The sequence below is a fragment of the Populus alba genome, chromosome 2, assembly GCF_005239225.2.
Source record: "Populus alba chromosome 2, ASM523922v2, whole genome shotgun sequence".
NCBI classification, from domain to species: Eukaryota; Viridiplantae; Streptophyta; class Magnoliopsida; order Malpighiales; family Salicaceae; genus Populus; species Populus alba.
The window spans coordinates 15,045,030-15,061,303 of record NC_133285.1 but is presented as its reverse complement, the minus strand read 5'-3'; the positions used below and the strand labels follow the sequence as shown (position 1 = coordinate 15,061,303).

General features: G+C 32.0%; 2 protein-coding genes across 6 annotated transcripts; both read right to left on the bottom strand.

Annotated features, from left to right (window-relative positions):
- Positions 1–3,494: 3,494 nt before the first annotated feature.
- LOC118049919 (uncharacterized) lies at positions 3,495–7,919 on the bottom strand. The gene is made up of 2 exons (XM_035060095.2): positions 7,349–7,919; positions 3,495–5,585 (listed from the first exon to the last, which is right to left on the bottom strand). The coding sequence occupies exons 1-2, from the start codon at positions 7,603–7,605 to the stop codon at positions 4,193–4,195; spliced, it is 1,650 nt and encodes a 549-aa protein (XP_034915986.1). The 5' UTR covers positions 7,606–7,919; the 3' UTR covers positions 3,495–4,192.
- Positions 7,920–11,899: 3,980 nt separating this feature from the next.
- Positions 11,900–15,546, bottom strand: LOC118049920 (dolichol-phosphate mannose synthase subunit 3). 5 transcript variants are annotated; one of them, XM_035060097.2, is made up of 5 exons: positions 15,421–15,537; positions 14,755–15,212; positions 13,152–13,277; positions 12,880–12,987; positions 11,900–12,299 (listed from the first exon to the last, which is right to left on the bottom strand). In XM_035060097.2, the coding sequence occupies exons 3-5, from the start codon at positions 13,251–13,253 to the stop codon at positions 12,240–12,242; spliced, it is 270 nt and encodes an 89-aa protein (XP_034915988.1). In that variant the 5' UTR covers positions 13,254–13,277; positions 14,755–15,212; positions 15,421–15,537; the 3' UTR covers positions 11,900–12,239. The 5 variants fall into 5 exon arrangements, with proteins under 5 accessions (XP_034915988.1, XP_034915989.1, XP_073263383.1 ...); XM_035060098.2 differs by having other exon boundaries at positions 15,125–15,212; XM_073407282.1 differs by having other exon boundaries at positions 15,149–15,212; positions 15,421–15,535.
- Between the last annotated feature and the right edge of the window lie 728 nt (positions 15,547–16,274).

Sequence of the window (16,274 nt, the reverse complement as noted above, 5' to 3'; positions counted from 1 at the left end):
TTGTAGGTGTTCGAGTCAGCTTGCGCGTATCTTAATTAATCATATACGTTCTAAAGTTAACGATCATGTAAGCCTCTAATAACCTTGAGACTTACAATTATCGAATTAGTAATTTTTAAATAGCAAATTTAAAACCTAATCATTGTTGTGGTATAATGTTATTATACCCGCCATATAAAATTAAAAAAGGAAGAAGATGATGATGAAGGGGGTATTTTGATTTTTTTGGATGATTCATTTTTCATTAAAGATTTGCCAAGATAAATGTTAAATTTTTTTAAAAAAAAAAAACAGTAAAATGACTTTAATAATCTCTGGGTCAAAAATTTTATGCTACGAGGCTACCGTATTTAGGTTATTTTAATTTTCAAAATACATTGAAACGACAAATTTAGCTTTATAAACCAAAAAGTTAAATCATGGGTCCAGGGCCTCTAGATCTTTTTAATATAGCTTTTTCGGTTGATTTCAGAGCCATGGGTTGTAGTTGGGTAATTGTAATTTAATTAATTAATATTAAATTAAAAAAATTATTGACATGTGAAGTATCCTCGCCTCTTGGGCAATACGACATGTGCTCCCTCCCACCTTACTGTTGGAAGCACCATCGGTTTTTTTTTCTTTCTTGTGTGACACGTGTCATCTAAGATGTAGCTGCTTGTTATTGATAAGTTTTTTTCTTTTCTTTTTTTTTCTCTTCTCCTCATGAAAATATAGCATAGCTCTCTTTATTTATGGTATTTTGGTTTCAGTTCTTAATTTTTTTTATTTCTAAAATTTATTTCTTGATCTTCTTATACAAATTTATTTATTTTTGATTTAGTCCTTCAATTCCAATTTGTATTGTTTTATGTTTTCAAATCAAATCCTTATTCTTTTAACAAATTTTTCTTAGCTCTTTTGTAAAAGTGATTTTTGGTTTTCAATTTCATCATTCAATCCAAGTTTATGATGTATTATTATTTTTAATTTGATCTTTATTTTTTTATATTTTTTCCTTTTATTTAAGTTATTTTTCATTTCAATTTACCATCCAATAATAATAAAAAATGTTTCCCTCTAATTTATTTTTTATTGTGATTTTCATATTTTATTTTTTTAATTGCTATTTTTTTTTTTTAATCTTGGATCCTTTTATTAATTAATTTTTTTTTTCAATTTCATCCTTCGACATTTGATTCACCGGGAATTAGACTTTGTTTGATTCACCTCTTATTGGTCAAATAAACCGAGCTTGACTCAAACTTGTTTTTTTATCTTTTTTTTTTGTTCGATTTCATGCTTCCAAAGGTGTTTTTTCCCAAGTGATCAAGATGACTTTTTTCTATCCATTTACACAAATAATTCTCAATTTTATTTAATTATGTTAAAAAAGAACACATCAAAAAAGTCTATGCATCCAATGTTTTTGCTAGAAAAAAAATATATGACCCATGACAACGCACGAGTGGTAAAGAAATAATGCAATTAGGGTATTTTTTTTTTTCCATCTTGTTGCGTTGTTCATGTGAATAGAGCAATTTTTTTTCTTTTTTTTTTTTTTTGTCATCAAGCTTGATTTCTTTATAATTTCTTCTTTAAAAAACCTTAAAAATTGGGTTTTTTTTAGTGTTCATGTGAATAGTGCAATTTTTTTTTTTTCCTTTTTTTTTCATAAACTTAATTTCTTCATTTCAAGTTATATAAGAATGGCTTTATATGTTAAGATTTTTTTTTTCCTTTTCCATATTCTCACAGGCAAAGTGTTAAGGAACACTCCATCATTGAATTAATGATCAATTTTGTAAAATAAAATTTTAGTTTATAGTTAAAAACAATATTAAATGAAAACAGACCAAAATAAATAAATAAAACAATAGCAAAGCCCATTGTTTAAAAGATGCAAAAAAATTCAATTATGTCCCTAAAGTTTTAGTTGATGTGTTATCTGGTCCCAAAAGCTATATTATTTTATGTTTTGATCATAAACTTTTTTTTTTTTTTCATTTTTATCACTTAGTGTTGATAAACAAGAGAGAAAGACACTAAGAAAATGGAGAAGAGAGAAAGAGGTTAGTTATACACATATTGGTAATGGAAAAAAATTGATCATAATGTCAATGAATTTGTGCCAGGCAAAGGAGTTTTATTGAAGTAATTTGAGGTCTCTCTCTTGCTAGAAAAGACAAACTAGGACTTAAAAGGTATTTTTTATTCATTTTAATGCTTTGATTTTATACCAATTGGAGGGTCATTTTAGGTTAAAAAAGGATTTTGTAAGGTTTGAGATATTTGTTTTGTTCTTGCAAGTGAAAACAAGTTTTTTTTTTTTTTTTTTTTTTTAAAAAAAAGATTTCTAGAGTCCAAAGCTCTCACCCTGGTTTTTCAAGCTTCTTTGATAGGCTAGATTTGAACCGGTGAATAATACATCATTTATTATAAAATAATATCACCCGCCTTTTATGAAAACAAAAGAGCATGGACCTAGTCTTATATGTCCATACATGCCGAAAGCTTATTAGTTTGGGCCAGTGCCCCTATCTATTTGTTAAGTTGCCCTTGCTTTTTTTAGTATAAAATTATTTTTAAATTAATCCATTAAAATGATATGTTAACAATGATCTAATAATGTCAAAGCTTTTAAAAACATTGATGATTTCTATGGTAATATTTATAATTACTTTATAAATAAGTAATATACACCAACCTCATATGCAAAAATAAAAAATAAAAAAAATTGCTTACCAATATCCAACAACAATAAAAATATGTATTTGTTATTTTCTTGTTATATATTTTTGTTATAATTATTATTAGATTTATTATTCTTAGATTTATTTTTGTACATATATGTAAAAATGATTGATTCATCCTTTTTTTATTGAAACTTACTCTCATGATCATAATAAATTTTCTTTTAAAAATGATCTATTCATCCTTTTTAATATTTTTTTCAATTTAAAAAACAATACTTCTAACAAAAATACATGTTTTTTTCAAAACAAAAAAAAAAAGGAATACATGAACAAGGAAAGAGTGTTTTTTAATTATTATTAAAAAGATCAGCTTGTTGCTCTTTCATTCAATTCTTATTCTTAGAATGCTGAAGAATATTTTTTAACTGCCATTAGTTTTTATTCAATAAATCACACTACTAATAAAAAAAAACATGTTATTGTCAAAATAAAAAAAAAATACATGAATGAGAGGACAAATTTGACTATTTTTTATCTAGAATTTTAATAATTTCCTTTCATCTAAATGTATATTCTAATTTTCATATAATTAAATAAAAATATATTTCAAATACTTGCATTTATATCTATTTTTTGCTTATAATAAAAATCAACTCTCGGTTTTAGTTTTTAATCAATGTTAGCTTCTATTTCTATGATTTATTGGTTATATATTTTTCAATTTATTTTATTAAACAATAACATCATATTTTTTAAGTTTTAGTTAAAAATTTTCATAAAACAAGAAAAACATTAATAACACTGACACCTACGTATCGTCATCTCCACCTCACATGCCAGTTCAAAGAATTTCCCACATCAAATTTCATATTTCACCAGACTTTTTTGGGAGGCCTGAAAGCCAGAGAACCTCCTCCCAAAGCTAAGAGTTCTTTCTTTATTAAGACCAATTACACCTGGGCTCCAGGCTGCTACAGTCTAATAACCAGCTTGTGACTGCTACAGCCTGGGAAAAGAGCTAAAGCCTAAAGGTGCAACCTGGGTCCATCTCTATTTCTTATTTCGTTGTTGCTACATAGTTATAGTAAATCTTGCTCAAGTTCTACAATTACTATGGATTTATGGACCATCTCCTTAACCTAAAAGATCCCAGAAGAAAAGAAAAACCTAATGCAGCGGTTGTTGCTTCAGGGCCTGAAGCAGAACCTCCTTTGAGAAGACCAGTGACTGTTGATAGCAACATTCACCGAGCCTCTTGCTGAGATGACTTCAGGGAGACTGGCAAGGGTGTCCTTAGAATAATGTTACATTTGGAGGGTCAAACGGTTTTGGATGAATGATGATTGCTGCGCTTCTTTCTTTGGTCGAATTTTCTTATTTATCTTCCATTGACTGGTCTACACAAGGTCACAACAAATTAGTTGCAGTATACAAAATGGAATGGACATAAATCGAAATAGCATAAAGACCATGTTTCTGTTGCCAATCTCATTTGGTATCAAATAATCAAGAACTAATCAGAACATCCATCTCGGAGAGGAGTGAACCGCGCTTTGCTTCGGTCTGGTTGGCTGCTCTGAGTTGTTTCGCTTCTTCATTATAGAAGACACAGTTGGGCTATAGTAGTCATTACTCCTTTGAGAAGTTGCCCCTTGTGAATGCATTTTCCTTCCATGGATCAAGCTTCTCTGCTGTTCTAGCATTGCCCTTCGGGCCACCTGGTTCCTTTGGGCAGTTCCCCATCTATTATAACTTACACAACTGTGGCTCCGGCCAACTTGCTGAAACTTCCCCTCTCTTGGACTTGTATAGTTTCGACTCTCGGCAGTTTCTGCAGAGTACATAGTTGTTTCTCCCTCACTACTGTATCCATTATACATCTCTGAAACCTCCACTGGAGAAGAACTAGAATGGACCTCACTTTGGGCTCCATTCACAGAACCTGTTGAGGCAATGTCAGCATCCCCTTCAGGAATGGCAAGTCCCTTGTACTTGATTTGATCTTCACTCAGTGGAGTCTGTGAAGGCATTTCCTTGACAGAATTCTCATCGGAGTTTGGCAGAAGCTGTATGTCTGGATGTGGTTGAACTGTAGTTTTGGTCACCCTATGAGGGAAATTAATATCCAAAAGCTGTATTTGGGCGCTTTCCTTTTTCCTGAGAGGGCCAGCAGTCAGCTTAGGTGATTCATATATTTCTGGGGTTGGAATTCCTTGAACGTGGGCACCATGTGAATCAGTAGTTTGGATTCCTTCCTTGACAGTATTTTCTGTGCCAGAACAGCCTGGATTTGGTTGATCTTTACCTTTTGAGACTGTATTTGATGATGGGGTGCCATCGTTATCAGCTTCTGTCGACTTAAAAACCTGCCGGAGTGTGAAGGAAGCACAAGAATGCTCACTTTTCTGTCCCGTGGACATCAATCTAATTATCGGCAATTTGGGTTTGGTAAGTTCATCAAGGTTGCCTTCCCAATGCTGGTTCAACCAATCACAAATAATGGGTACGGGAATACCAAATTGCATGGGAGAATCCTTCTTCCATGATGATGAGGATGATGATGAAGTTGAAGAAGATTTAGTATTTGGAGATGTCGCAAGTTTCATGGGATCACAGATCATGAATGCAAGATTACCTTGTGCATCAAATCCAGCAGATCCAGGGCTCCATGCTACTCCATCAGTTGACAGTTTTATGAGATTGTCCGTGGCAATGACCACCTTTCCTTCACCAACTGTCAGTTCTTCATTATCTGTATGGCCTAAAAAGTAAACAGCACTTCCCAAATCCAGATTTGGTTTTGAACAGGTCTTCAAGTAGTGTGGCTGCTGCCCTTGGGCATTTGATTCTCCATCCACAGAATCCAAACCCACTATAGTTAGATCTAGGACAGAGGTGGTAATGAAAAACCTGCAACCAAGCAATTCCTGTGAGAAAATTCATAACGTCTGCCTGCCCTAACCATTCAGCTATTCAAAATTAAAGTCCACAACCTTCCTTTCAATTAGCCTAGCACTATGGCAGCCATGGCAGCATTATTGCTTTAGTTAAAAAGAGAAGCAATTTCCTGTTCCTAGTTAGCAGGTCAATAAATGTCAAATGTAACTTCTGGTTGTTGTAGAAAGGATAAGGATAACCAGAAATCCTTCCACACTGATTACCAGTAACCATGGTTCTTGGTGAAGATAATACAATTACGTAAATAGAACATGAATCTCATTCATAAATGGAGGCCAAATGTTCTATCAAAGAGCTAGCTTCTACCAAATAGAAAATCAATGTGGATGGTTTGTGTTTGTATTTATATACAATGGAAAATCAATTCAACCCAAGAACATCCTTTAATTCCTCTCTGATTAATCCATCCAATTGTAAAGATCCTGGCAACAAACTATAAAAATCTAAATATGCATGCCTTCAATATTCTCAACCTGATCTAAAAACTAGCAGCTGAAGCACTGCAGGTTACGAGCATTCAAGATCGTCATAAAGATGACAATTAAGGTAACCTGGCAGTGGTAGCAGTGGCAACAATGCATTTGTAGCAGTGACACTGATGCAGGCAGTGTTTTTATTGGATTCTATGGATAGCTTCTTAGAGATGTACTTACTCTTCCTCTAGGGTTTCATGGACATTTCCACCTGTTGCAACTGCTAATTCACTATATGGCATAGTTGGACATTCAGCAGCTCATTTCCTAGTTTTTCCAACATAGATCCTCATCCTACAAGCCTTAAAACCTCCCACAAAACCCTCTCGATGCTAGCACCCTATAATCACTATATCACATAGTTGGATTATTTTTCTTGCTGCTCAGAAATTCCAGCAACCAGAAACTTTGATGCCTGGAGCCAAACAACCATCATTTCTGCTTAAACCACAACAAACACAAATGCATTCAATCTACAAAACCTAACCTACTGTCTTAAAATAGAAAATCTAAATCCCTAATTTTTTAGCTGTAACCCACCACAAAAACCGTCATAGAAGAATTTTCCATCCGCATCTCCTACAAAAGCATAATTTTGTTTTGGGATGGGGGGCAAACAAAGCTGCAACTTCAAATGGACATCTCATAATGAAATGCCACGAGACAGTTTACTTTGCCTCGAAAAACAAAAGAAAACACAGTTTTTGGTTCGACAATAAAAGGTATTCTCAGACCAACTTGCTTGTCAACCGAGGCTAACTCCCTTCTCAAGCGATCTTAAGGGTGCGATCTCCACATCAGCTTCGTGCATTCAGAGGAATTTAATAAATTTCCCTATATGCTGACCCAAGAAAAGAATTAAACCTAGGAAACCTGGAAACGGAGCAAATCTCCTTAACCACCGGGCCAACCCTGGGTTCACAGGAAACATCAAAACACGGTTATGCGCAAAACACTGTTAGTCTGACTGTGCAGAAATCGATACTATCTGGAACATAACCTCCAGAACTAAAGAATCTTTTTCCTTATTTGAGGGAAAATGTAAACTAGAACATGGGAAAATGTAAACTAAAACATATAAATCTTCACTTTGCATTGGCTCATGTAGAAGAAGCAAAGATTCTCAATGAGATCCAGCACTCAGCTTCCTATCAATGGTTCCACATTTTCGATTCAACCAAAGAAAACCCAGAAAGAAGCAAGGAACAGTCAAATAATTATTTGAAGAGAAAAGGGACAGGCCTGTGAGGGACGAGAGTGGCAGCGACACCATTTTGGAGGCGGATCTCGCAACCTTCAGCAGCAGCGATAGAGGGAATGTTAACATGAGCAGTCAAAAGAAGATTCCGGTGGATCAGGAATCCAGTGCCGGAGATCCCATTGGCGGTGGCGGATATCCTGGCAATTGCAGGACCCTTGCCAGTAAAAAGGGCAGCCTTCAATTTCTCAGACTTGCCTACTCCTTTGCAAAAACACCATGACTCACTCAAAACACCCATTTTGTCCGAATCCCTTTTTTAAGAAAAAAATACTTCTATCCTGTGAGTTATCTTCCTGGAATCAGAGAGGAGCAAGAGGATCTAGAGAGAGCAGCATTTTTTCTCAAATAAAAGAAAAAATATTTAAGGTAATGGGCAGTAATGGGTTTCGTGTAGTAATGTGTGGAGAGAGAGGAGATGGCCGTGAAAAGAGTAAACAGGGGTGGGGGCGTGGCTGTGTGCTGTTTTTGAGCTGGATTTTTTAAAGAATGGCTACTAGCGGAGTAGGAGTATTTTAAACTAGTAAAAACAACAGAGATTTTGAGATAGTGCGAGATTTGACTGACAGGGAAGGAGACGGCGACCCAACGTTTTGGCATTTGGGTATTTTTTTCTTTTCTTTTCTTTTCAAAGTTATTAAAATTATTTTTAGTTATGATCCGAGTCATGACTTAAGAGTTAATCTATATTACATAAAACATCATTATTTTTTTAAAAATATATATTTTTTAAATAAAAAAGTTTAACCATATTTTTTTCTACTTGTATCATTTGTTACTTACTTAACATTATAATTTTTTTTATGGTTAAATAAAGAGCAGAATTATTGCATCATTAATTATTAAAAGAATAATTTTGAAAGGTGTTAAGTTGTCTTTTAAAATTTTAATGATGCTTAGAGTATTTGGAAATTGAAATGTTGAATGTTAATGGAGAGATAGTAGTTATATTATTAGTAATCATGGATAAGAAACAATTAAAATAACTTGGTGTTATTTAAAAAAATAAATAAAAATGATAATATTAGTTGGAGGGTAAAATTTACCCTCTAAAAGCATCAATTTGGAGGGACTTGGTCTTGGAAATACAGGTCAGCTTGTGTTTTTTTTTTAAAAAAAATTAATATGTTTTTATTAAAAATTAATATTTTTTATGTTTTAAATTGTTTTAATTTACTTATCTTAAAAATATTTTTAAAAAAAAAAAAAATTATTTTGAATGCATTTCAGCAAAATGTGGAGCTAGAGAGATAAAATATATTGTCCCTTCAAACATTTAAAAAAAAAAAACCTAGTTACACCTAGGCCAAGCAGCATGTAAAAATATATACTTCTGAATGAATATTTTTTTTTGTTTAGAATTTTTTTAACTATAAAAATATGTCGAGAAAATCTATATATATTATTTATATTATATTTATTTATTTTTGCTGAACAAGAAAATATCCGTGACGAAATGATATTCTCATAAAACATGTCACATGACAGGAGACATCTACGATTGTTGAAATTGACTTTCGAATTCCGACTTTCCATTTTCCAACCCTCCACGGGCCACGGGTCATGACAGAAAAATACAACAAAATTCTTATAGATATAGTTTGTCTATATCACTTTTTTTTTTTTTTTAGCCTAGTGCCTGCTTAATAATTTATATTAAATATTCTTTTAATATTTTTAACACTATTACATTTAAAAATCTCAAAAATCTCAAAATACATTAATTTAATCTTACCTTGATATAATTTAAACACATTTCATACACATTCCTGAGCACTGAAGAAATATTCAACAAAGTATCCAATTACATGATTATATTTATTTAGTATCCTATAATAGAAAAAAAGATATAAAAATAATAAAAACTTGTTTAGTTGAAGAGATAAAAATAAAAATATAAAATAATATCTTTGTAATGCTTTTTAAGTTAATTTATATCCTTCAAGATAAAATTTATAATGAGACATGTCTTTTTAGCCTTTATTTTCTCAATATTTTCTATTTTAAAACAATAATCAAATATGGTTATGTCTTAATGGTTTATAACCTTTGAATTTTTATTTCACAAAGTCAAATCTATATAATACACTTTTTTATAATCTTACTTTGCTATTTAATTATTTGGTATTTTAGTGAACATTGTTTCATCTACAACCCCAAAAGAGCACCTCCACTAATTTTTATAATAAAACAATAATATAACCAACACATCACAAAAATAAGTTCACTTTATGGTAATATGTGGATTTGATTGCTCATTTTGTAAATACAAGGGGTTATGTAATATTGCACAGAATTGTTAGTTTTTAATTATAATTTTTTTTTATTATTAATGTGAGTATTTGAGTCAACTTACATGCACCTCGATTAATCTTTACGGGCCTTAAAGTTAACAACCATGTAAGCAGTGGCGGAGGAGGGGCTGGCAGGGGCCGGGCCCCTGCAAAGAAATGCCCCTCCCTTATAATATATTTATAATTTTAATAAAAATGTATGAAATGTTTTCTTAGCCCCCTTAGGTAACTTTTTTTTCTTGTTTGCATGTAAGTTTCTAGTAGCCCAAGGTTTGTAAGACTCGAAAACTGGTAACCTCTAGAGAATAAACCTAGATTTTTATAAATGCGACGGTGAGCGTATAGCATTGCATACATTAATAAGCATGATAATAGTTGGATTTTTTTATTAGTTTTTTTTTCCTTTTCTTTTAGAGTTAAATTGATGCAATAAATTCATTTTTGATGACTCTTAAAATCTAAAATGTTTAAGAATAAGACTGATGTGTTATATAATTGACTAATCTTTTAGTTAAAGTAATTTGATCCATTTTTCATAGTTAAGGTATTGGTGATTTGATATGGAAAGTTTAAAAAATTGGTAAGTGGAAGCAGATGATGCCTAATAAGGCATGTGATCAATATTTGTGGTAGTAGCAGGTGATGTCTGGTAAGCCATGTAACTAGTATCTGGTACCTACAAAAGATCATCTGTGATGGATGTTGGGACTCTTAGAGGATAAAATCATTAATTTTATAGAGAAAAAGTGCAATGATATTTTAAAGAAATAAACTCTGAAAATATGTATGCTAAAAATGTTGAGAATGAAGAGATTGTGAACCTTTGACTTGAAGAATTTATGATATATTTATAATCCATAAATCTTATCATTTCGTGGAGAGAAGTGACTACAGTGTAATTTAACTCTTGTAATATTTTGAGTTGTATTTTATTCAAAATAACACGTATTGAATTAATATAAAATATTGAGGGACCCATGTGGGGGCTTGAAAGAATCCTTGACGAGTGTTGAGCTCGAGTCTATTAGAGGTAAGAAATGGGTTTATGTGCACTGCCTTAACCCAAGCACGCTAGGTTTGAAGTGTGCTCTCGAGCTTGAGCATGTTGGGCATGGGGATGTTGGGGTGCACGCCCATCACCAAAGGTGCGAGGCATCTCACGTCAAGTAGGGTGTGCACCTTATATGAGTTCGGGCTTCTTGCATGAGCCCAGGCTCCTCAAATGTTAGGCTCGGCTATCATGTGAGCCCACTTTCTTTGCCCCCTGCTGTACTTTGGGCTCAAGATACCAAGCCCGAGCCCAGCCCGAGCCCGAAGGATATTCTTGTTTGTTCTGTTTTAGGAGAATTTCTTGGTCCATTTTAGGGGATTTTTTTGATCAATTTTATTTGAATCAATCAATTCTTATTTGGCAATTTAATTATTTGATTATCAATTGTTTTAGCTCTTGTTATTTAACTATTTGGTATTCGAGTGAATAGTATTTCACCTGGCTATTATTGTAGGATGAGAATATATCCAACATATTATTGTAAGGGATTGGCTTGAGAGCCGAGAAATTAGAGTCCTTTTTTTTTTTTTTGATTTAATAACACTAATTTCAAAAAAGATTTAAAAAGAAGGGTTTTGTACGCGGAGACTGTTGTGCCTAGATTCGAGACAACATAATTAGTTTGGAAATAAAAGGCCGGTCAAACCAGGGACCACTCCAAGGTTTGGTAATAACTTTGTAAATTGATTTAAGTCTTTTTTTAAATATTTGATAAATATAAAATTTATAAATAAATTTTAATTTTAATTAAAAATCTATTATAAATTGAGTCAAATTTAGGTAAGAGAGAACAATAAATAATCATCATTTTCAACCAAATTACCAAACTCACTCTCAATCTCATTAAATGCTTTGAAATTTGGTACCAACGACTTGTTAATCTAAAACACCTATTTTCATGGGAAAGACGCAAGATTCATTTCAACGAAGCATTGCTCAACAAGCTCATGTTTATTTGTTTTTATATTTTAAAAATATTTATTTTTTTAATTTTAAATTAATATATTTTTAAATCATTTTAATATACTGATATCAAAAATAATTTTTAAAAAATAAAAAAATATCATTAACATATATTTTTAATATAAAAATTATTTAAAATACAACCGCAATCACACTGCCCAGCAAGCTTACACCAATACACATAGACGGATACAACTACCATGAAGAAATTTGGCATGGGACGAATATTGGAAATCTTGTAGCATTTTCGTTGCTGTGACAAGCAACTGTATCCGAAGGTAAGATTTCAAGTATAACAATAACAGTGTGCGAACAGTATTCATGCTTTAGTTTCTGCATAATGGTATAAAGACATGATGCCATCAGTAAGGCACAAATGGATCAGAGGATTGCACCTAAGCAAAATAACAAGAGCTTAAAGAGAAAAATCTGGTCCTGGAGCTGGTCTGGAACCCCGAAAACCTAGTTAGCGGTGTGCGACTCTTCACAAAATTTGATCGGGCAGAAAAACCTCGGAGATCAAGCGAAAATCCAGAGATTTTGATAGCACAAAACTGCAATAATTTATCATTCAGAAACAACATCTACTCCTTTTCGCTTTAGAAATTCCTTGGCCTCAACAATATCCTATGAAGAGAAACCGAATGTTAAAATTATCGGCACAAAAATGTTCTGATGGGACATTATGAAAATAAAATAACAATTGGAAATCAATTTGACACGTTGACAGAGTCCTATGAAAGCTTCAATGTTGTGAAAAGATGAAAAGGAAATGACCCAGAGCAATATATTAGGAGCCTCCAAATATCCCATTCAACATCTATCAGATTGGTACTCCCATCAAACAAGTCTTCTTCAGTATTTCCATCCTGAATTCTATTACTTGTATGGCATCAATATAGGTACCAATTACTACAGAAAATGTGTCAAAAATAACGGGTGCTGTGCTGATTAAAACCATCATTTGTTACATGCAATCGAATCGATAACAAGGGCAGCATTACATACACCCAAACCGTCATGACCATGCAAGCTTGTAAAGACGTTGTCTAAAACAAGGTAATATGTTAGCTATAGGTCAAGATCTTTTCAATTAGACAAGCTATTATTTCTGTTTCTCAGGATAGAAACAGCCTCCCCAACTCAACGGGGAGAGAAGGAGATTTTAGCAATAAACTACAAGATTAATAAAACAGAAGTGAAATACCTGTTGTAATAGCAGTGCTTCTTGAGGGCAAGTTGGAAAATTCATCAAGCCAACTCCAACCATCAATAGACCATAGCATCCCAGTGATATAACGAAATAAATGGGAAGCTGGGATGAATGAGAAATTAGGGCACGATAATCCCCAACAAATACAAAAAGCAAAACAAGCATGCAAATGAATCAACAAGTCTTTTTATTTTTATTTTTTATAATTCAATAATAAACAAGAAGACCCTTGAAGTATAAGTTATGAACTTGAATAAAAAACTCACCAACCAGGTATGGCTACGTGGAATAATGGAAGTTTGCAAGAGCCCAATCCAACAGGCAGAGATGGCCACAAGCAGTACCATAATCTTTACAATATGCTTCATTGTATGTATATTGATTAAAAACTCCTGTTGATATAAAAAAATAATCACAATTAAGTATGGTTACTTCAATCCTTATTCTTTTGATTTTTAATTTTTGTTATGGGCTCTCTTGTAAAAATTTTATTTATTTTTAAGTTTATCCTTCCATCCCAATTTATGATATATTATTTTTTTTCTAATTTGGTCTTTATTCTTTTCATTTTTTATTTCTTTTCATTTTTTTCCTTTAGTCCAAATTTGTGATATATTATTTTTTCTGATTTGATCCTCATTTTTTTTTTGTCCTTCTATAAAATAAATTTTTCTTTTCAATTTCACCTTCAATAAAAAATTCATAGTTCTCATCCAATTTATTTTTTATTTCAATTTTAATCATCACTCTTTTAATTGTTATTTTTGGTTTTGAATACTTTTGTATAATTGAATTGTTTTTCGATTTCATCCTTTAATATTTGATTGATTAGGGATTAGGCTTCACAATTTTTCTATGTGTGATGCTTCTAGTCTAATGACTTGGGTCATGAATTTGAAAAGTTCACATGGTTTGATATTATTTTTTTTACTTATTTTCTTTTCTAGTTTCATCATTCGACATTGTTTTTTTAGAAGAAAAAAATGGGCTGTGTTTTCTTTGATTTTTTTTCTACTAGATTATCCTGATCTCATGATCTAAGCCACAAGATTGACGGGTTGACTCACCCCTTGTTACCTAAGTTACATATTTGCCATGCTAACTCGGTTAACTCGGACCGGTTTTCCATCCATTTTTAACATAATTTCATCATTCTATATTTAATTGGTTAAAAACCGAACTACATTGTTTTTCCATGTTCTAGAGGTTCCCATATTTCTTGTTCCCAGGTCCCAACTTGAAAGAGTAGTAAACCCGATATGTCAAAAGCCAATACTAAAATTTAACTTTTTTTCTAAACTTGACCCACGGGATGTTATCAGTTGAGCCAAAACACTCAACATTTTGGACAAATAACTCTTATGTTAAGCTCAATTCTTCATCATTGACTTCTACCAAAAGCAACTGCATCTGCTCAAATATAATACTAACACAAAAAGCTACATTTTCTAGCTTTATACCCTGATATGAACTTAGCTCCTCTAGGAGGCTAAACCTAACATCTTTTTGGCATGATTCATGAGTTGGCTTCTTTGCATTTTTCCAGTAACAAAAACTCCCATTCCAAGAAACAACTCATCGACTAAATATCGCATAATTCAAACCACACCCCCACCTACTCATAATTCTATCCCAAAGCAACCATATTCCATGGCAACGAAGCACCACATGAGATAATGTCTCATTATGAAGACGTAAAAATGGAAACAATTCTCCACGACAGCAAAGATTTCCTCTGTGAGCAAAAAGGTCTCTAGTGCTTAATCTATCTAATGCTGTCAACCATGTGAATGCTTCAACTTTAGAGGTGCTAGATTTAACCAAAAATAAGAGCATAACAGAATTCACGAGATGATTGCAGGCCTTAACTGGGAAAAGTCCTTTGCTATCATATGTCCAAACCAGAAGATCTCTTTTTTCTTCATTCAGATGGACTGGTGAAATCAAAAGTCAGATCTCTTGAATTAATTCCCTAGACAGTAATAGTCTTCTTCACTTAAGTTTCCACCACTTTGAATTGCTACTCTAATTACAAGCAATTCTGCTACGCTTGTCCTAAGCTAAAGCAAACGAGTTCACAAAGGCATTATTGAGATAAGCAGAGCCAATCCAAGAGTCATGCCAAAGAGATGTAGAAGATCAAATAACACATAAAAGAACCATACCAGACTTAAAAAAAAGAACAAATTGTATAAGAGAATGACAGAGGTGGTTCATCATGCAGTTCATCATCGCTTACTGTAAATTTATAAAAGGATCATACTGTGCCGAAAGACAAAATTGAAAAACAGATCAAAGTTCCAACACCAATTTGTTCTTTACTGTTGCTGAAACGGATCAAACAAAAGCACAGATTTCAATTAAATTTTACCATGAACAATATATAATTATTCAGAGTAATCAATTTTATGAAATTAAATAATATTTTGTCAATAAATTCATAAAGAAAACAATATATAATTATTCAGAGTAATAAATTTTACCTACATGTGATGCAATATAAATAAAAGGAAGATGAATAGAAAATTCACTTACTTGTGGAGATTGGAGAGAAGCCAATTCGGTGAGGGGAAGAGGGCTAACGAGAAGAAAGAGATGAAGATCTGTGTATGGCGGCCTATTTTGTGAACCAGGGATTTTTATCCCTGGTTCAAAACGGCGCCGTTTATAAGCTCATTAAAACAGAAACTGGAACGAATATATTACCTTATACAGACTGTTCAATTTTTTTTTTTTTTTAATTTGGTTCTTAAATTTGTTTTTGGGTGATTTAAAATTCTTATTAAAAGTGTGAGATTGAAAAAGAAGGAATTAAAATAAAATAAAAATATTAAATATAAATAACGTATTATAAGTTTTGAAAAAAGATGTATTTTGATCCAACTTAAATAATCAAGTAAATTATATAATTTTGGTTTCTCCAAATTATTCCAATTTTATTTTGACACAAAAGTTTATTTTTGTTATTTTTTTTATTCTTGATTAAAAAAGGAGAAAGAGAAGATTACTTAATTTCGACAATAAAAAAAAAACATGTCATTGACACCGATTTAAACCACCAAAATATATGATATTTATTTCAAATTATTTCATTTGCTAAGGAGAGTTTATATTAGATGTTTTTGTACCTTCAAAGTTCATGAAAAAAAAAAACATATATAAGTTCAGGTTAATTTTTATTTAGGGTTTAGTTTAGCTTTTCAGGAGGTTTTTTTGAGGTTATGAATATTGAATAAGTTTATCATGGTTTCTAAGGTATTTTGAGTTAAAAACAAGTTTTCAGGTTAAAAAAATATAAACCCGATTTTTAAGTAATTATAATGACATAAATCTAGGTAAAACAAACAACATATTATCCATCCTACATGTATATTAAAAAAAGGCCTAGA